General features: G+C 42.1%; 2 protein-coding genes across 7 annotated transcripts in view; both read left to right on the forward strand.

Annotated features, from left to right (window-relative positions):
* The window catches only part of SLC26A4 (solute carrier family 26 member 4), a 43,675-nt gene extending 40,782 nt beyond the window's left edge, over positions 1-2,893 (forward strand). Inside the window, exons 19-20 of the mRNA XM_006257819.3 lie at positions 446-529; positions 1,331-2,893. Coding sequence (XP_006257881.1) covers positions 446-529; positions 1,331-1,354 — 108 coding nt within the window. The 3' untranslated portion in view covers positions 1,355-2,893. The remainder of the gene's footprint in view (positions 1-445; positions 530-1,330) is intronic.
* Positions 2,894-5,607: 2,714 nt separating this feature from the next.
* On the forward strand, positions 5,608-14,324 carry CBLL1 (Cbl proto-oncogene like 1). Of its 6 annotated transcripts, none has more exons than XM_006257817.4 (6): positions 5,608-5,712; positions 9,962-10,129; positions 10,525-10,625; positions 10,928-11,011; positions 11,981-12,054; positions 12,646-14,324. In XM_006257817.4, exons 1-6 carry the CDS (start codon positions 5,700-5,702, stop codon positions 13,685-13,687), a joined length of 1,482 nt encoding a protein of 493 aa, XP_006257879.1. In that variant the 5' UTR covers positions 5,608-5,699; the 3' UTR covers positions 13,688-14,324. The 6 variants fall into 6 exon arrangements, with proteins under 6 accessions (XP_006257879.1, XP_059581856.1, XP_019342993.1 ...); XM_059725873.1 differs by having other exon boundaries at positions 10,528-10,625; XM_019487448.2 differs by lacking the exon at positions 5,608-5,712 and adding an exon at positions 8,635-9,647 and having other exon boundaries at positions 9,962-10,120.
* The last annotated feature ends 7,447 nt before the right edge of the window (positions 14,325-21,771 follow it).

Raw genomic sequence — 21,771 nt, forward strand, 5'->3', positions numbered from 1 at the left:
ATTTAGAGCTGGGGTATCAAACTTACCCAGTGCTACAGGCTAGCGCATATCCCATGCAGCACTTGGAGCTGGACTCGGCAAATACGCTCTAAGCAGCACACAGGGCTAGTCTGGGACATGTACTGGATGTGGCATGTGGGGCTGGCCTGATATACAGCACATCCCAGCCTGGCTCCATATAATGTGTGCCTCTGAGAAACAAGGCAACATGCTGTCAGGTGGCACAAAAAGTTCAAGATTTTTTTTTATGACTAAAAACATTGTTTATATTGAGTTTGGTTAAGTGCAAAACCATTTTTCACTCCTGAGGCAAACACTCAAAGTACGCTATCTAAGAAAGCAAAAAGTTCTTACAGGATAAGGCAGTAACATTCAAACATTTCAGGCTTTACCTGTACTACCACAGTGTTCCTTTAGCTAACAATACTTACTTCTCTTTGTTAAGATTTCACTCATGCAAGAATCTAAAGAACCAATAGAGTTCACGGAAACAAGCCGACCTGAAGATGAACTTGATGTTCAGGAGGAGGTATGCCATTACATAGAGCATGCAGCTGTTATTTACGTTGTTTTTGTCTTAATAAAGTAGCATAACAAGTCATGCAGATACAATATTCTGGGCCAGTTGACTGGCATTCCCAACTCCTCACCCGCAAAATATCACAGCCTTGTGGGCTGCATAAAACTTGGAAGCTGGCTGGCCCTTTCAGGGAAAGCATTGGCTGAGATGCATGCCAAGAAGTGAGGCGAGAGAACAGTTAGTGTGTCTCTGTGTACCTGGAGAACAATGCTAGTGGAAAAAGTTAGTATCTTTTATTTTTTTTGGAAAGTACAGCCGGCACCTTGTGTAAGCATGCATCTCCACTTCAGCACTCTTGAGGCAGTATGCCTGCGTCTGCTCTGTAAAAGCTTGCTGCTTTCAACTAAGAAATGCTGTTCAGTCTGCCTCCAAGCACAAATTGGTTCTAAGAAACATAATTACCTCCCAAGATGTTAAGGTTACCTCAGGGACTGAATAAGAAACTGTCTTATCCTAGACTGGCAATATATTTGATGGTTTCTACTCCTGCCCTCTCATGGCCAGTTTTTACTGGGTTTAGGAGAGAATCCTGCTCAAAATCTGTGATAAAGCTATCAGCCAGAGAGACTGCTTCAGACTGCAGCCCTTTTAAGAATATTTCCTAGCAGATTCAGTCATCCAGGACTGAGCTGCTTATATAGCAGTGCATGTGCAAAAATGTTGTAAGAGATGTTGTGTACTCAGAACTAATCATGTACCTCTTTTCTCCTCTTTCTTCCACCCTCACTGTTTCAACATTACTGCAAACAGGCAATGCGCAGGCTTGCATCATGAAGAAAAATGGATGTTGTCATGCTGTGGACTTGTGAAACTATGTATGCACCAACATTAGACAACCAGTATCTGAACTGGGACCAGTCTTTGCATTTGAAGAAAACACTGATTTCCTTTTGTGAATTCTACAGATCTCTAGAAATGTCTACATTTTGTCTGTTGACAGAATACCCTTGAACTACTCAAAACATTTGATCAGAACTCATTCGCAGAAGCAACCATTGTTAAAATTTGGAGGCAGATCATCATAGCTTCTAGAAACTTCAGGAGGCAAGGCTTTGCGTGGGTGACGGCTTCTACTGGATGAACTGCATGGTTGGGATAAACTTAGATAAGCTTTCAAATACAATGCCTAGTTGAAGAATACATTGCATTCAAAAGTCTATCCCAACAATGCATTTGGTTCAATAGAAGATATCACCAACAAAAATTCTTGCCTTTTGCATATGTCTTGGACCATCATGGCTACAACATCGTTCCAACATGACAGAAATTGCAACTAGTTTTAGGGTTGGTGGATGTAAATGACCCAATACTATGTTGATACTTATAGGAAAAAATAGCCACTTGATGGTAGCAGAACAAGGAGCAATGGTCTCAAGTTGCAGCAAGTGAAGTTTAGGTTTAGGTATTAGGAAAAACTTTCTTACTAGGAGGGTAGTAATGCAGTGGAACAGGTTACCCAGAGAGGTTGTGAAATTCCCATCCTTGGAGATTTTTGAGACCCTGCTAGAAAAGCCTTGGCTGGGATGATTTAGTTGGGGACAGTCCTGCTTTGAACAGGGGTTTGGCCTAGATGACCTCCCAAGATCCCCTCTAACCCTAATTTTCTATGATTCTGTGGTAACATAGTCCATAGCATTGAGAAGATTACAAATTCGTTGGATTGGTTTGTTCAGTGCCTGGCACAATTGGAGACATCTTTAGATGCTACTGTAACGTAAATAATTGATTATAATATATTCCTCGAACAAAAGCAGCAATAGGCAGTAAGAACTCTGGGCCCTGACCTGCAAAAATATCTTCAATCCCATGCAGTTGATGCGCAGAACATTATCACCCATTCAGCAAAAACATCTTTAAAAAAGTATCTATCTTGGTGATTCTTTATAAATACTCCTAGGTTTGCTTCTGTGTTTAAAGTTTTATTATAAAAAAACTTTGTTACATAATCAAAATGGAGGACAGATGAAATTTATTCATGCAAAATTAAACTTATTGTACTACTACAAAAATGATAACCACATAAAAATTGGGCTCATCAGGAGACACTATTATTTGAGAAACTTGGTTCATTAATTTTATTTTTAGTAACCAGGCCCTACTGTTAAAGATCATAATTGATATCAAACATATATAGAAATGTTTTGACCGGGTAATATATTGCAAACTTATGATTTTTAGGGGCTAGTCTGATACTATTTGCATTATGATATTGCCTTCGTCCATAATTAGTCTGTTTGAAGGTAGAACTTTGGGAATGCTGTCTCTTCCTCATGTATAACACACCCCTGAATAAAATCCATTTTATTTTTGAAAGGCAGAATGAAATAAAGATCCTTCCTTGAAAGCCTGGGGGGGGGAGGGGTGTGGAGAGGTGGGGAGGGGAAGGAAAGTGCCCGGTGCCAGCAGCAGCGTGCTTAAGTGCCCCTTTACTTGTGCTTTCCCCTGGCAGAAGCTGAAGTAGCAAGCACTGCTGTTACCATATTTTCTTGACCATAACACCTCCCCCCCCAATTTCCAGGACCTGAATTTTGGGGGGAAATATGTATTATAAGCCAAAAAAATATGGTAGGTTTTTCTGAAACTTGAGTAAAGTTATCAGAATCAGACCCATTATCTAATGTTGGTTTAGTGGGATATAAACTAACCCTTTCTCTCTTGTAATAGAACATATCAAAGAGACAATGCTAATGTAAGTTAGTGAGAATGCATAAATATAGTAATTTACACAGTGTTCAAGATTACAAGAAAAGCTATGCAATTTTAACCCCTAGTTTTAAAGCAATAACAGCTATGTAAGAAATGATGGTTCCCCACTGTTACTACTAATAAATACATTTAGATAGGAGAATAGTTACATTTTTAAAAGGAAGGAAATTACCTGGGGTAAGGATGTTGCACATTTAAAACATTACAAGACATGAAATACAAAGCGGACAGAAACTGGACATTGCCACTGCATGACTCTGGGCAAGATGGACCTGTGGTCTGACACAGTAAATAGCAGTTCTTATGTTCTTAATCCCTGCAGCACTTAGGTGCTAGCAGAACTTAACGGTTCCTATACACTTTGATCCTTTTTAGAGCCACCCCTATTTCCAGGCCTGCTGCCCTATCCACACTGTATGCAGCAAACCACTTTGTAGCCAGAGCTTCCATAGCCATAACCATTTGAGCAAGGACCCAATTACTGGCGACGTGTAGGGAGTGCATGGGGATGCATGTGAACCCCCTGAGAGCACCAGTGTACCCCCTGACTGGCTGCGCTCACTGCTTAGGCAATGGGGGGCAGGCAGGAGTGCCAGTGCCCCCCCTGCAAGCACTGGCTGATCGCTGCAGCTGCTCCCAGAAACAGATGCAGCCACTCCTGGAAGCAGGTGCAGCAGTGATTGGCTGCTGTGGCCCGTCCCAGCAGTGAGATGAGCCGCAGGGGGACACCCCCCCCACCTCTCCGCACAGCAAGATTGGCCATGGGGGGACTGGACCTATTTTTTTTTAAGTGCTATTTTAACTGGGATATACAAAAACTAGGACTCTTGGTTCCAAAATGATACCTTTTATTAGACCAACTGGAAAATGGCAAGAAAATTGTCCTTTCCTGCAAGCTTTTGGGATTAAAGTCCCTTCGTTGGTCTCTGGGAAAAGTGTAGATGGTACAAGATGGTCAAAAGTCCCCATAGGCAGGAAATAAACTTCATTTTTGCACAGGGGGAACTGAAGATGGAAGTCTGTCCCTCTGGGTCCATGACAGTGTCTGTGAGCTGTGTTAAGTAGCTCTTTGATGTGTTGATCAGGTAGAATCCCTTCCCTGGAGATGTCAGATGGCAGGCAGGGAGGCAAAAAAACTTCCTTGTTGTTCTGTAACGAAGTTTAAAATCCAAAATCGGCTAAAATTCGGGATTTTAACTGGGATTCATTCAGGTTTTGTTTTTTGTCTTTTTAAATTTTGTGTCTCTGGTCAAATCAGTCAAATTAGTTCTGAATTTCATCTGATGAGCAGGGCCGAGTCATTCAGGCCCATATAGCATTACCACTGGCAAGTATTTTCCCTCCAGGGCTCTTCAGCCTAGGGTTTCAGACACTCCCAAATGCATGGCAGGCTTCCTAACGCAGGCCCCAAACCCAGAGGTCTGGGGGTTCGGATGCCTCTGAGTCTTACTTGCCAACAGGCCAAAGAAGCAATAGTGCAGCGTTTCTCAACCTGTCGGTCTCAACCCAAAAGGTGGGGTCGCAAGAATAGATGTAAAGGTTACGAACAAACTTCAGAAATGGTTCAACACACTTTAGAAATGGATTCTCCTTTAAAGGTGAAAAACATGACAGTGTGGCTTTTCCCATGCAAGCTGGCAGAGTTCCCCTCACCCCGCACACAGGGGCCGCGGGTCGGCAGCGAGGGGCACTGGCCATCCATGCTTACAAATGGGTCCTGGGACAAACAAAGTTGGGAACCGCTGCTAGGGCAGACCGTGGTAGGGGGCCTGTCTGCAGTGCATCGGGCCCGTCTCCACCTGCCCTACGCGACGCCATTCAAGGGGATCTGACCTCCCCGGGAAACCACCTCCTGGTCCTTCCCCTGCCCGGTAGGATGAATTCAGGGCAAAGGACGCAGGGGGTGGCATGGACGCCCCCCGGCTACACCCCCGTTAGCCTGGCTCCGACGGCCTGGTAGGCCGCGGCCAGGCTGGAGCTCTCCGCAGCAACCACGGGCGCTGTCAGACACACGCTACTTGTGCAGAGGACCGGCTGCGGAGCCAGGCGCCGCCTACGACCACCTCAACATGGGGGGAGGAACTACAGCTCCCGGCATGCACCGGGGCCAAGGCGAGGCTTGCGGGGACCTGCCGCTCCCGGCATGCACCAGGCCCGCTCCGGCGCCAGGGCAAAGCACGTTTCCCAGCATGCCGCGCGGCGTGCCGTTCCGCCCTGCCCGCTCGGGTGCGCAGTGTTCTGGTTGCCATGGTGACCACTCCGCCGCATCGCGCGCCACGGCCCCCCCCCAGCTGTCCCGCGGGCACGTCCCACCCCCTTGTTCAGCGAGTTTCCGGTTTCTCCCTTCAGTCGTTTCCGGCTCCTCCCTTCTGGCGCGGGGCACTTCCGCTCCCACAGTGCCCCGCGCCGAATCATGGACCACAATGGTGAGGAGGGGCGAGGGAGGGAGAGAGGCCTGTGTGGGTCTGGCCCGGCCCGGCCGCCTCGGCGCTCGCGGGCGCTGCCGCTGGCTGCGGCGGGGCTCCGGGGGCGGCGGCCGGGCCGCGCTCTGAGGCCTGGGCCCCACGGGCTGAGCCCGCGCCGAGCGGAGCCGAGGGCCGCGGCCTCCCCAAGCCCGAACTGGCGCCGGCCCCGCCCCCGCTTCCTTCCCCTCGCTGACGCCCCGGGACGGGGAGGGCTCCGGGTGTGGCCGCCGGCGGCCCGTGCTTTAGCCCCGGGGGCCGGGGGTTGCTGCCGTCGACCTCGCTCGTTGCGGTCCCTTGTGACAGCGGCCGCGCTCGGGCCCGCCCTAAGGGGCCGGATCGAGGTGCCCGCGCTGGGCCGCACCCGTTCAGCCTCGGCGTTCAGCGGGTCCCTGGAGGGTCTCGGTGCTGACCCCAGGGCGGTGGGCTTGAAACCCCTTACCCAGCTGCTTGGCCTTTAGGCAGCTGCGGTGCCAGACTCTTGCATCTGACCCCACTCCTATGGCGTAGTGAGCCGCGATCCCTGGAAAAAGTCCTGTCCTGAGCATTGTCTAGAGGCTCTCTTGCTCCGCTTGCAGCTTGCTGTGCAGGGGCTTGAGCCTGGGTTTCAGCCCAGAAATACGAACCTGTTCTTAACTTTGTTGCCGGCCTCCAGACCTGACCTGGCTGCGTTTGTAGTCACTCCTGTGCAAAGAGAGCTTGAGCCTGGGGAATGGCCTGGAGTGGAAAGGCCACAGATCCCAGAGGTCAGGGTGCCCAGGGACAGGTGTGGGGAAGGGGCTGAATCCAAACTCACAGTGCGGGATTAAGTGTGTGCTATTAGTGCATGCTGACTGGTGCCCCTTTAAAATGTGTCAGGTCATAACCAAAAACTTAAATTAAAAAAACTAGTGAAGTCATGTAAGAGCATTCTCATTTTTCGGTGGACCCTTGTAGGTTATTAGCTGGGTTAGAAGGATGATAGGAAGTTAGAAACTTCCTTGAGTCGCATTATTTCCTGCTGTAACTCCATTGGCTTCTCGAGTCTGTAGACCTAAACCAGATGAACAGGCCAGTAGAGTTTAGTTGATTTTTAAAAAGCTCTTTGTTCATCTATCCCACTTTTAGGAACAGCTCTGATAGTCTCTTCTGGGCTAGTTTTTACTCTACACCTGCAAATGTTTCATTTCCTAATAGAGGTAGTTAGCTTTGTTAATCTGAAGTCATTCAGAAGGCGAGGTAGATGTGTACCTTTATAGACTAACGAAATAAGATGTATACAGACTACAAGATTTCACTGCATCATTTCCTAATGATACTCTTAACAGGAAGTTTCCTAATATTCAGCCTACCTTTTTTCACCTGTAGTGCTAGTTTGTACAGTTAGTGTACATGGAGTGAACTGGTATATAAATAGCCTGAGGAGCTACCTTGTTCAGAAAAGTTTTCTCCAAAGATCTTGTGCCCAAAAAGTACAGAAGAGAATGTACTTTTTATATCTAAAATACTTTCTGTACCAGAAGAGCTTTCAGAAAGCTTACAGTGCAAGTCCATTGTTTTGTATTGTGTTGTATGCCAAGAGAGCCTGTTAAATGCTTCAGATATATTTTTTCCTCTTGGCTTAGCCATCTTACCCATGCTAGTAGATCCTTCATTCATACTTCGTTCACTGTCAGTACCAAAGCAGCCCCCTAATTACCTTCAGTTCCCGTGAAGGTTTTAGAATAGAACATAGCCTTCGTTTAGGTGTCTGCACTGGCAGTGGTGTGGACTGGAGGAACTGAAAGGTGTTTGCTTTATGACTTTTTTTGCTCTGCATGTGCAGGCACAACTGTTCTGCTGAGAATTTTAGTTTTTTGGCCCTTCATGTACTGCCTCAAAATTGTTCTCCCTGTCGACTTCACTGGAATTGCTGTGCTGCTGACTGCTAACAGATGTTAATGAGCAGCAACACAGTTTTTGTAACAAGAGGCATGGTTTCCTAAAGTCAAGAACACCCTTAACCTTACAAGTATTGGCTCTGTGATGCTCCAGTCCTCTGGTCCCTAAAAGAGAGATCCATGAGTTAAAATACACTTTGACTGAGGAACTGGTTTAATTAGTGGAAAACCTATTCCCTCCCCCTCCTCAAAAATTCCAATAAAACTAGAAACAATTTTTAATAGAAGGTAAGAAGTACACTCACGTTGTAATGGTGGCATTCAGAGCACTGTGTGAAATGGGTACACTTGACCACCCGGCAAAACGGGCAAGTGCTGAGTCTGAGACGACACTGGTTTGAGAGTCAGAGAAATTTACCATATTTTCTCGATTATAAGACAAGGTTCCCCCCCATTCAATATGGGAAAAATTAAGCCTTGTCTTATGATTGCATACGACTTATCTGAAATCAGAAAATGCACTGGGGATGTCAATGTTAGTGAGGAGGCCACATGGCCAGACACCTAGTATGTGGTCAGTCATCAGAGGGCACCTGGGCACCCCTCAGCATACAGGGTTTCTGGCTGGCCAGTGCAGTCACTCCAAGCTGCCTGCCAGCATGTGCCGCATTGCTTTGGCACCCTCTGGCTGGAAACCACACACACAGCTCAAAATAATGCAGCAGGTGCAGGCCATGCCCTGTGCCCACAGTGCAGGGTTTCTGGCCAGCGCATACTGAGTTGCTCTGAGATGCTGCTCAAGTAGTGGGTGCTGGAGCAACCTGGCACATGCTGGCAGCCTAGCGCCAGGTCCCTTTCTGTGAGCTGGGTTGTCCCAGCACTTGCTGCTTGAGCAGCAGCGCAGAGCAACTCAGCATGTGCTGGCCAGAAATCCCATGCTGTGTGGACAGTGCCTGGCTGGCGCCTTTAGGTCACTTTGAGATGCATGTGCAGTTTCCCGTCAGAGGGTGCCGAAGCAAATTGGCACTCGTTGGCAGGCAGCAGCTTGGAATGACCCTGCACTGGCTGGTCAGAACCCTGCACACAGCTCAAAATAACCTGGCAGGTGCCAACTGGGCACCATCCCTGCAGCATCAATTCTGGATAGATTACTGGACAATGCATGGGTACTATATGCAAATTGATATACCCATGTTTATTTTCAAGGTTATTGTTTTCAGATTTGTTCCTCACTTCCATGTGTGCAGGGAGAGCAGGGTCTGACAGTAAGGAGAAAGGGAAGGGTCTGCTAGAGAAAAAATGGTGGGGGAAGCAGAGAGCAAAGGGCTACCTGGTCCCACAAATTTGGTTTACATGCTGTAGCAGTGAGAGGGGGACAAATTCGAGGCAAGCCTCCAATAATTTGATTCTATATCTGGAAAATGATAACACATTTTTATATTTTCCATATATAGAATGTAATTATGGGGGTCATCTTATCATTAGGGTCATCTTCTATTTGAGTACATACAGTTGTTCTGTTCCTGGCTTTGCACCTGAACTGCTAAATGATCTTCAGCCATCACTTTGCCTTTACACACCTGTTTCCTTCTAACCCTTATGTAATTTGTTCAGTTTGTAAGCATGAGGCTTACAATGGACTTGTCCCTAATCTTAGCTAAGCTGTCTAAGCACTACTGTATTATTAATAATACAACTTGTATGATCTTTTAATCTGATGGTTTGTCACTTATATGTGAAATGGGCCAGAAGGGGTCACTGTTAAATGAAATAAAAGCAACAGTTCCAGCCTCTTCTGGCCAGTTCAAATGATGATGAACCCAAAATGTATTACATAGCTGCAGGAAAAAGGGTATTGGGTTGTAGGGGCCTCTTTAAAAAGAGTTTGTTTTTACCTTATAATTTAAACTATGGTCTGGGCTTGTAGATGAAATGGAAAAACTAGGTGAGAGGTGTTAGGGCTTCTTCATATCAAGATAAGAGTTTGGAAACTTTTTTTATACAACTTGTCCACTGTGATGATTACAATGACCCAGCATGGTAAGAGAACATAATTTAAAATATTATGGTTTTGTAGAGGTTTTATAGTATAGTGAGCCAATATTACCATTAGGCACTACACAGACGCACAAAAAAGGCCTTGCCTTGAAGAGCTGATGGATTGATTTATTCCAGAATAGATTGATTTTTTTTCCTTCTAATGAGTAGTGTCTGGTACAATAAATGAATCTTAAATTAGCTTTAATAAAACCAGAGTTATACTTCTAATTTGTCTAGATTGCTACTTAACTTTTTAGAAACTAATATGCAAAATAACCAGGAAATTACAATAAACATATTTTCTTCTTGTATAGACAATGATTTGCAAGGAACTAATAGTTCTGGATCATTGGGTGGTCTTGATGTTCGCAGACGAATCCCTATAAAGCTTATCTCCAAGCAAACCAACAAAATCAAACCTGCACCTCGAACTCCAAGAAATATGAACAGGATGCCGTCAAAGACACAAGCTGGTGATGATGGTAAACTAAATAAATTAGTGCTGTGAGAGGAGAGGGAATTCATTTATTTTTTGTTTTGCAGTAGTGGTCAGATGCCCCATTCAGTAGCGGAGCCCTCATATGTTAGGTGCTGTGCGAACACATAAGAACATGTGACTGAGACATCCACATATTGTGTTATAAGCAGTAAATGGCCCCTGCCTCCAAAGAACAAGGAGTACTCTTTTTATTCTGTTTCTGTTCCTCTTTTTGCAGAAAGTATCTAAGCATAAAATTAGATTTAGGCCCAGCTGACACTGAAATGCCATAGTATTTCTGATTGTTGTTTAAAATGCTCATCATTCTATACTAAAATCAGTCTGAGTCATTTAGAAAGGTAATAGTTTGTGTTGAAGTATGGTCTCATTTTTCCCCAGAAGAATTTGATTATAATGAAGAGGAACGATACGAATGCAAAGGAGGTGAAATGTTTGGGAATCAACGAAGATTCCCTGGACCCATCTTTTGGGACTTCAAGGTACAATCTTGGATGCAGTGGTTTGGATGATAATATAAATTAAATTGCTCTCTAAACTTTTAAATACATGGGGAGCAAGTTCATCTTTAAAGTGTAGAAATGAAATGAGATGCATCCTGCTTACCCTTTCAGAAACCAAATGAAAAATAAGCACTTCTCTTACTCTTAGCATTGCTGTAAAGGTATTTTGTCCTTTTTCTCAGATTGTGCACAGGTCCATGTTTCTTAAGAAATATTTAAGAGCTTGCAAGCATATTGGTAATATTGAAAATAAGCCATCATAATATTGCTGTTCCTTACAGATTAACTTGCTGGGAGAAAAGGATGATACCCCAGTCCATTTTTGTGACAAATGTGGATTGCCTATTAAAATGTATGGGCGCATGGTGAGTAGAGCTACTTGTGGAAAAGGTAAAATTTGAAGCAGTTTTAGAAGTAGTTCTCAGTGGCTTACTGGCAAAATTGTAGGTAGCTAGTGGCTGTGTAACATCATTTATGATGGCTACTTAATATTTGTAAGAAAACATAGGAGTCATTGATTTCAAGTCAGATTATTGTGAAAGAAGGTCTGCATCTCAGAGCAGAAGCAAGTAGACGTACCACTATAGGGCCAATTGATTTTAGGGGAGCTGTGCAGAACCAGTACGAGGTATCTCTGTGCATCTCAGTTCAGACTCAGCCACTTAATTTGTACAAGAATGCCAAACTATTCATGTTCCACATATTTTGTGCTGTTACCTTGTTGAATCAAGGAACAAAATGGCAGATATGGTGAAAGGATGGCAGATGCAATGTTTGATTTGTTCCCATTGTAATTAGTTGAAAAATACTTTTTAATGTGAAAGAATGTGTAAGAGGGCTATAATATATATTTAACATTAAAGTGACCCTTTTCAGGTAGAGTACTGTATATTAATGGGAGACTTCAGCTGAGTTAGTAAATTCTATATAGTAATCGGTTTTGTTTCTCTTAAAATAGCAATCAAACCTAATGCTTAGGATGAATTTAGAATATTGCCTATAATTGGATAGATGCTAATATTACCATAGAAGAAGCTTGTGGCACATTTGTTTATTTACAGATTCGCCTAAATGTGTCACATGTTGTTTTCAGTTGCATTCATCTTTAAGTGCTTGAAACCATCTGATCAGCGGTATCATATGTCTTTTCCTGAGCTGTATCTATCTGTTTCATAGGCAGTTTAATGGAAGAAAGATCTATTTTCTACAAGATATTCAGTAAGAAGTCATGTTCTTGAGGGAAAATATGAGAACTTTTAAAAAAAAATATATTCTACAGGTGGCTTACTTGTTTACATCTTGTTTTAATAGAACAATTATTTGTATGTCTCTAGATCCCTTGCAAGCATGTTTTCTGCTATGATTGTGCTATATTACATGAGAAGAAGGGAGACAAGATGTGCCCAGGGTAAGTGAGCTGGAATTTGTTTATTAAAAAGGGATAACGTAGAAGTGTGGAAAAGGATCCTTATTTCACAGAATCTTTTTTAATGTACATAGTTTTGACACAGTGAAAAAAACACGTGACTCAGTAAGAGAAGTAGTAAAGAATAGTGCTTACTGAACCTGATAGGTTAGTTTAACATAGCAGTTTTAACTAAACGATGAGGGATTCAGCTTCACTGCAGATATGTAAGTAGTAGAGATTTGAAATAGTTCATATGTTTAGGTTCTTCCCTCCCTTGGTAATTTGCAAAGAAGTGACAATTCACTAACAGTTAAGGGTCACCTGCCAATTATGTACTCTGAGCTCAGGATGGTTCTCTGCTCTGTGTTGAGTAATAAACCTGCATGGGATGCCAATTATAAACAACACTTCAGAAAATGCCAGTCTACTTTGTAATTGCTTCTAGGGGAAACTGGTTTTGAAATATTTGAGTTAATTTAGGAAATGCAAGCCTTTTCTATTGGTATGGAAGTAAAAGCATTGGCTTTTAGCGTAAATACGTCTAGATTCTGAGCTGCCTTTGACAATGAACTGATTTTTTTTCCAATATAGCTGTAACGAGCCTGTGCAGCGAATTGAGCAGTGCGTGCGAGGGTCTCTCTTCATGTGTAGCATTGTTCAAGGGTGCAAGAGAACATATTTATCTCAGAGAGACTTACAAGCTCACATCAACCACCGTCACATGAGAGCTGGAAAACCTGTTACCCGTCCTCCACTTGAACCTGTTCATCCTCCTATTGCCCCACCTCCTGCTGAAATTCCTGAGCGTTTCATAATGCCACCTGATAAGCATCATTTGAGCCATATTCCGCCAAAGCAGCACATCATGATGCCACCACCACCTTTACAGCATGTGCCACATGAGCACTATAACCAGCCACACGAGGACATTCGTGCGCCCCCGGCAGAGATGTCAATGGCTCCACCACCTCCTCGCTCGGTCAGTCAGGATACCTTCCGTATCTCAACAAGAAAACACAGCAATTTAATAACTGTCCCTATTCAGGATGATTCAAATTCAGGTGCCCGAGAACCACCTCCACCAGCCCCAGCACCTGCTCATCATCATCCTGAATACCAGGGTCAACCAGTGGTGTCCCACCCTCATCATATAATGCCTCCACAGCAACATTATGCACCACCCCCGCCGCCACCACCACCAATTAGCCATCCAATGCAGCATCCTCCCCAGGCAGCAGGTACTCCTCACATGGTTTATAGCCAAGCTCCTCCACCGCCGATGACCTCTGCTCCTCCACCAATAACCCCTCCCCCTGGACACATCATTGCCCAGATGCCACCATATATGAATCATCCTCCTCCAGGACCTCCCCCTCCCCAGCATGGTGGCCCACCTGTAAATGTCAATGCACCCCCTCCCCATCACTATAATCCTAACTCTTTACCACAGTTCAGTGAAGATCAAGGAACTCTTAGCCCTCCTTTTACACAGCCAGGGGGAATGAGTCCAGGGATCTGGCCAGCTCCAAGAGGGCCACCTCCACCTCCAAGAATGCAAGGTCCACCTTCTCAAGCCCCTCTTCCTGGACCACACCACCCAGATCAAGCCAGATACAGACCCTATTACCAATGATATGAGCAGTAAAGTGAACTGAGTATGCTATGAGAAAAAACTATACAGCAGCCTTTTAATGAATCTGACTGTTTGGACCTCTTGCTTTCTCTCTCTCTCTTTCCTTCTCTCTGTCTCTCTCTGTCTCTCTCTCTCTTTTTTTTATTAATAATACCATTGTTGTGACAGTAAGACACTCTGGGCACTTGAATCTTAAAGGATTTTTAAGCCTTGACCATAGGACTTCAAATACACTGTAGTTCTAAAATAAGTGGCTTAATAGACTACAGCTATGTTTTAACAGAACTTATGTCCCTAGTGGGGCTAGACATGCCCCAGAGATGATTGCTTGTAATATTATTTCCTGAAAAATTGAGCATCCATTGTACCACTCTAAGTATCACTTTTGTTAAATCCAATGTTTAGTTTTACTTGTGATAACTTTTTGTTAACCTGTGTACAATAATTAAATTTAAATATGGTTGTAAAAGTGCTGGGTTTTTTATGTGAACTTGAGAGTATATACTATTTCTGAAACACCGTTTCATGTTTTCATGTTTCACAAACGCTTTTCCCAAAAGTCATGTTAGTGTGACGGACATTCACAAATCCTTTCAAAATAACATTGTTTACATTAAACTGATTATTCCATGTTTAAGACGCTATAATCTTTCAGTATGTTGCACTTCAAACAGAAGACTTTAAGTTGAGAAAATTTCAGGATTACAAATGAATAATTCAAAAGATGCAGCTCTGGCATGATGCAAAGCTATATTAATTTAACATTTTAAAATCTTTTTTTAACTCTCTTTTTGTCCAGAAAGTTAGGTGTCGCTTGAGAGCTCATGTGCTTCTCGCTGTGTTGAACTCGTGTTATATGTTTGCCCACCTATATGTGTTCATATAGATGGTGTCATTGAGTGAGTTGCTATGTCATGTCCCAAAAATCACCTTCTTTCATATAATGGACATTTACCTACTATATATAAAACTTAAGTCCATCAAAAACAAGTGTAAGAAATTCACATTCCTGTAGTGCATTTACTGGTAGTATTGTTTAAACAGAGCTACACAGGGAAACCATCTATTCTGTTTTAATTGTCCTAGTAGGGTGTTCATTTTTGCATTCCAACATTAGTAATGAAAAATAAGTTTTAAAGTTTCATTTACTCTCAGTAATCAGCCACATTCATCTGTAAAAAATAAATAAAAAATTTAGTTTTGAATTAGGTTTCTAACCTTATGGTATCCCTCTAACCTTATGGTATCCCTTAAAATATTGTTGGGATCCAGCTTACGGTTTTCTTGTGGAAAACCATAATTTGTTTCTCAACATTCTTTCATCTGTTACCCAATACAAGCTGTTAGCAACCAGGTTATCAGAGTGCCCTGTTGGCAGAACATTCCAAACTTTATAACTTTGCAGATAAAATATGTTTTCTAGTGGTCAGAGCAAGGGACTCTGTCAGGCATCTATGCTGCTTCTGCCACTGATTTGTTTGGTAACCTCAGGCAAATCTCAGGGCCTGGTTTTCAAATTTAGGTGCATGAAAACTCGACAAATGGGTCTGAAAAACAAATGCTTATGTGCAAAAATGGTTATTTTCTGTCAATTGACCAGCTGAGGGTGCTGTTGTAATATGCTTTAAAAAATCAGGTTTTGCCTCAGTTTTTCTATATGGAAAATAGGAATAATGCCCAGTTTTTCAAGCTTTTAAGACTGGGATGTAAAGCCTTATATATGTGCAAGGTATTACAGTATAGGCTTTGTTGAAATTTTACCATTGTATTGTGAAGCAATGGAAGGCCCCAGTAACTTATTTTTGTTCTACAGACTCATAATAAATATTATGGGTACTTTTGAAGTACCTTTTTATAGTGGAGAACATATTGTTCATAACTCAGTCAGTCACACCTCATTTAGGTACATTTTGTTGATGTGCACAGCACTCCATCTAACAGCTCATCATTGTCTTAAGTGAATGTTTGTCTTCCTAATATTTTAAGCCATTTTATTTGACTGCTGTAGCTTTTACTCCACAATCTCCCCCTTTCTTTTTAAACTGGACTCTGGTTGTTCTAAGAGCTGCTTTTTGTAATACCACCTACCCAGTGATTTAAGCTTATGTAGAAAAGACTTGAACTCAATGTAGGGGCCAATTTTACTTTGAACTTGATTCCTTTTAACAAACTTTGAGGTGTGATGGCAATGTGTCCTCTACTGAAAGTTTGGCAAACTCCAAATGGAATAAGCTTCCAAGACCTAGTGTTCTTTAGCTGACACTAAAAAAATGTTGTTAGTTTACTCCATAATACACTTAGTCTTAGCAGCAGGTTGGATTGCATTTCTTTATTTTGGTGATGACTGAAGTCAATGAAAGGTTTTTGCCCCATGATCCATAAGAATATGGTTTAATACAACACTGGCTTGTTTCTCGCTAAATCACTAGTAATGTCCTCCTGTTGATTTCTCTTACCATGGTAATGCTGTTCAGTTGATTAGCATAGCTCTTTCACTCAACCTAGCAATTCACAGAATAAGCCCGTAATATTACTATATCCAAGATAAGCCCTTAGATAAAATACGATTTTTTTTTTTCCTTTACAAAGTCAAGGATAATTGGCATTTCAGAGCTTAGGGTTTGATCCAGTTCTCACTAAAATCAATGAGGATTTTGACTTACCAAAATGGGATCAAAATCTTTGCTTGAGATGGCCACTTACTAAATATGGTGTCATGCAACCACAGAACAGACCCAAAAGGCATGCAGGAAGTGGGCCAGTTGTGTTAAGTGCTTGGCTTGAATCTATTCTTGCCTATTTAAGTGCTGTGAATGCTGAGCACAGCATAGAATAACAGAGTTGAGGCCATCACTTTTATATCTACCCTATGAAGACATTGATTTACTGTTTGAAAAATTGGCGCCGGTGGGAGCTCAATGTTAGCAGCATGTTAGCCAGCTACTTTTCAGAAAGAAACGATACTAAACTCAGAAATGCCAGTTACCAATAAAAATATGTATACATAGCATGCTTCAAATTAAATCAGAGTAAGAAGCATACATAGCATGCTTCAAATTAAATCAGAGTAAGAAGCATACATAGCATGCTTCAAATTAAATCTTACCTTGTAAAGACTTGAGAATCTCAAATGAAATAATTTCCTTGTAAAGACACTTTACAGTAATTACATTTCAATTCTGAATAAAGATCATGTTTGGCTGCACTTGTAAAATACTGCTACTCTTCAGAAATAGTTCTCATGCTTTAAAGAAACTTTGATTACATTATACATTTGCTAGCCTTTCTGAGATTTTGTAATGAGCACATAAATGTTAGAGAGATGGTTGTTAGTATCTATCATTAGATTAATCCTTTAGACTGAAGAGATTAAAACATCCAGATTGTTAAATGGCTTGGTGAAATTCTTTTCATCGGTTGTTAGAGGTTTAATTTTTTTTCAAAACTATCAGGGATATAGGTGCCCAATTCTTTTAGGCAGCCTTGAAAATTGTAAGGCCTCACACATTATTTCTGTATTCTGTGCCTGAATAATACACTGTTTAAAACCAAAGCAAACTGAATGTATGCACAAATTCTTCTGCCTACTATGAAGAATGCTACAGTTTGTGTGCATGTATGTTATGTATCAGCTGTTTTCTTTTAGAGAAGAAAAATGTGAGCTCTACTGTTATAACTGATACAAGAAAATATTTGAACTGTTGGATATAAATCTAATATCAGTAGTTCTGCAGTTTTAATTATAGTGTCCTTGAGTAGCTGACTAGCTCGGTTGGAGCAGTGGTGCTAATATCACAGGTTGCAGGTTTGATCCTTGGCTGGACTAGATGCTCTCTTGAGGTCCCTTAGAGCTTTACTTCTCTGATAAGACTAAAGGTGGTGGCAAGTTCATTCTGTCTAAAAGGAGTAAAATGGAAGCACTAATGCTTGCTTTTCATTACTAGATCTTTTACAACTGTAGCAATACAAGAAATGTTGTCTCTGTCCTATTATATATTTCAGGTTCTCCCAAAAAGTATAATCAGTGACACTGTTTTGTGTAAAAATTAAGTATAACCTTTCTACATTTACTAAAATGTTCATGGCTTTCGTAAAATCCATTATATAGCTTTTTTCTGTTCTCAATTTAATTAGCTGTCTTTCCTTAGCTATGTACCATTCTGGTGGCAAAATAGGTATAGACTCCCATCAGAGAAAACCTCAAGTTAAGGGGGAATTACAGATGGAATGGGATTGAATCTCACATTGGTATCTGATGCTGAATTTCTAACTTGAAATGAACATTGTGAAGTGAAATACAGTTACTGTGTAAGGCTTGTTCTCATTTTCATCTTGACATATACCTGAGAATAAGGAGATTTAAGTATTACATGAATTATATTTCCATTGTGTAACATTTCACTATTCTGGGAGTTAAAAACCACTATTCACACAGTCATTCTTCTTTGTCTAGTAATGATGTCCTGATAACTGATTCTTCAAATATATTCTATATATACTACCCTTATTTACTATTTTGCACAGCAAAGCTGGAGTTTAATGTTTTACTCAAAATCGTTTGGCAGTAAATGAAAATAGTTTGGTTTAACGTTCGATTTTCCCTCAGCCCCTTAAATAAGGCATCAAACAATACAGCTTTGGAATCTTTTCTTATTGTGAATTACATCTTCTTACTCTCTCAAAATGTGATCATTAATTTATTTTTGAGATGTTATTATTTATTTCGTTCAACAGTACCAGCCAGAATTAGGCTTAATTATGCTGAGTTTATTCTTTTCAAAGACATTGCAAGTCTCTGTCCTAAGATTTTTTTCAAACTGTAAATTTGTTGGGTATTTTGACTTTTTATAAAAAATTGTATACGACTGACAGTTTTTAGGATAAATGATCAGTTGGGTGACTCTAAGAGAAGAATCATGACCTTGTGGGTATGACCGGGATTCTAAATACTGTACCTGAGTTCAATTCCTGGCTCTGCCACTCACTTCTTACATGATCGTGGGCACTTTGCTTAATTATGCCATGTCTCTGTTTCCCATCTTTTAAGTGGAGGTACCATTTTTAACTGTTTTGTCCAATTTGGTCCTGAGTCAGGAAAACATGTAAGTAGGCAAACTTTTTCAAATTGCGTATGTTGGAGTCTGGCCATTTCTACATGATAAATGTGTTTAATAGTAGCATTCTTAGTTGTGTGATGCTGCTCTGCTTTCTAAACTAGAAGTGGTGTCACTGCATCTGCCCAGCACTGTGGGAGGGCTAATTAACACATCTGTGATCAGGCCAGTTAGTTGGTTCCCCTGCTGATAAGCCCACCTGTGGCATCGTGCAGCTGCAGTCACACAGCTCCTGGTCTAGGAGGCAGCCTGCCTGGAGCGGCACAGCGCATATGGTAAGCTGACTGTGTCAACAAGCCCTCTGCTGTTTGTGTATATGGTGCCTTCCCACAAGGCAGCCCTGATCTTGGTTGAGGCCTCTACACAGAGCACCATAAAAATGAACAGAAGCAGCATTTTTATATAATGTATTAATAACCAATGCAGATGTACTGCTGTTTCTGGCCCTCCCTCCCCCAAATGATTCAGCTTTTGGTGTGGTTCTGTTAAGAAAAGTATGAAACTTCCCTTCAGGTTCTTCCCTGTTACTATGACCTCTGCCATTATGCAGCTGGCTTCCCCTTGGTGTCAACTGTTTCCCTTTCTTGTTGTCCTGCATGCGTGGCCTGGCCCCTAAAAGCAAAGCTGGGTCTCTTGGGGGCTAATTAAACAGTTTGGTTGATTAGTGAGCCAGAAGCATATCCAGGTAATGCCTTAGGTTATTAATGAGAAAAAATGGCACCTTTTAGTGAAGAAAGCTGTGGTGGTCAGCCTATGGAGTAAGAAGTTCCTATATGCACCTGGCAAATATTTAGAGTAGACCCAGAGGTTAATATCTTGGGCTGTTGGTGGAGGGGTAAGGGGGAACATTTACAGCATTTATGTAAATGGTTCAAGTGTGTTTTGGTGTCCTCTGTGGAAATATTTCATTTTACAGCTTAGGGGGACTCCTACATTAGAGCACAGCCATTCAAAGTTAGGGCTATTTGTAGCTTTTATCTAGTCACCTGCATCTCAAGTCAAAGCTCCCACTAAACTAACCATAAGATCACTTTTACCGGACCCAAGGGCTCCTTCCTTGCTCTCCAGTAACTATGTCTTGCTCAAGGTGACCTTACGTACTGGAGCAGGAAGCCCACCTGAGGAGGGGCAATACAGGTCGGGGGGAAGGGAGGGGAAGGAAAGGGTGGAGACGTGAGGCTTGTTGGGAACTGGGGATAAAAAGGAAAACTCCCTCTGTCTACACTGAATATGGGCATTAGGAACATCACTGTTTTAGGTTATATATTCACTTAATAAGGCTTTTGAAAGCATTTTTCTTTAGGAGCTAGACCAGTGATTCTCAACTGGGGTGCCTGATCACCTTGGGGTGCTGCCAGATCCTTTGAAGGGTGCCAGGAGCTATAAGGAGATAAGCAGATAAACCAGGTTGAGGCTAATCCCTGTCTGGAAGATCCCCCATCTCTACTGCCCAGCCCCCAACATTGTAAACCTTGTAATATATATATTCATTTTTTAAACTGAGTGCCACTCAATTGGAGTGCCTCAAGTCCAAAAAAGTCCACTGAGTTAAGCAAGTATATCGTCTTAAACCAGAGATTCTTAGCCGTGTACAAACTTGAGTCATAAGATAAACCCAAGGATTTCAAATAGGAATCCATAGTGTTAAAGACATTCTGCCCCGTTGTGATCTGAGTTCTTTGCAATAGAATTGCTGTAGTATTTTTCAGTAGTCAAAAAACAAGCAAAAACTCAGAGCTGACATTTTCTGAGAGGTGCCTTTAATCTAGGAACTTGGGAGCCACTGTCTTAAAGACACAGTCTTAGGTGTTTGTTTGGTGGCCTGCTTTTGCTTTTCTGACTGGACCTTGTTCCCAAGCCTGACTTTGACATATTTTTCCCTTGAGGTACATGGATTTTTTTACTGATTTCCACATCTGTCAATCCCCAAAACAGAAGTAAAATGTACTGTATGTGAAGTGTGCCAATGAAAAACTACTGTTGCCCTTTCACTGCTTGGCACTATAAGATGCACTGGACCATAGGACTGACCCCCAGACATGACTTGTTCATGGAAGTTTAGGAACTTTGGAAAGGAAAAGAATTTTTTTTTAAGAGTTGTCAGCTCTCCAAGGAGGTAAAAAGCCACAAGGTTTTCTTTGTAGTTTGTCCTGGAATGAAACACTAAAGTACAGAACATCACACTGCTGTGGTCAAGCACCACTGACCTTAGAGGCAGATCAATATTTAGGTTTCTGAGAGGTCTTTGAAGTAAGAAGCCAGTAAATCTAAAACCCCAAGTGGACCATGGAAGCAACAATATAAAACAGGGAGCATGTGGCCACAGTCCAGAAATGGGAGTCTACCAAGAGAAACACTGCAACTAAATGACTAACAGAGATGAACACAGAAAATTGTAGAAGCCTGAGCAGGGGAGCCTGTGATGTTCAGTGAAGTGGACAGTCACCGGTATGATGCATACACACGCAGACAGATCATGGTTGTCCACTTCACTGAACATCACAGGCTTCCCTGCTTAGGCTCAGTGTTTCTCTTGGTAGACTCCCATTTCTGGACTGTGGCCACATGCTCCCTGTTTTATTGTCGCTTCCATGGTCCACTTGGGGATTCACATGAACAGAACTGCACAAGTGCATGACAAATGTCCAGCATGGCTTTTGTATATTGTATATGTCCCTCTCTGAAAATGCAGGGTATGGCAAGTGACAGCTAGAAATAATGCAGCCGGGGTATTAACCAATGTTTTCACATTTCACCAAGTAACTAAATGTTTTCTTGTCCTGTTTCTTGTGTTTTAACATCACTGTAAGCCAAAGAAATATACCATCCCTGTGTTTGTAAATGCTGTGTACATTGATATCAATATTAAAGTTCTGAAATAGATATGTGATTCACTTTACATACCATTTGAGACATAAGAGAAAAGGCCTACCAATTTAAAAATAATTCAGTCAGTCAAGTCAGGTGTCT

The sequence above is a fragment of the Alligator mississippiensis genome, chromosome 4 (assembly GCF_030867095.1).
Source record: "Alligator mississippiensis isolate rAllMis1 chromosome 4, rAllMis1, whole genome shotgun sequence".
NCBI classification, from domain to species: domain Eukaryota; kingdom Metazoa; phylum Chordata; order Crocodylia; family Alligatoridae; genus Alligator; species Alligator mississippiensis.

Excerpts from the sequence above, each read along its gene's own strand:
- CBLL1 (XM_019487446.2), top strand. The coding sequence starts at position 9,626 with ATGATTACAATGACCCAGCATG. Across the intron at positions 10,130-10,524 it reads GACACAAGCTGGTGATGATG|AAGAATTTGATTATAATGAA; the intron begins GTAAACTAAATA and ends ATTTTTCCCCAG. Across the intron at positions 11,012-11,980 it reads TTAAAATGTATGGGCGCATG|ATCCCTTGCAAGCATGTTTT; the intron begins GTGAGTAGAGCT and ends GTATGTCTCTAG.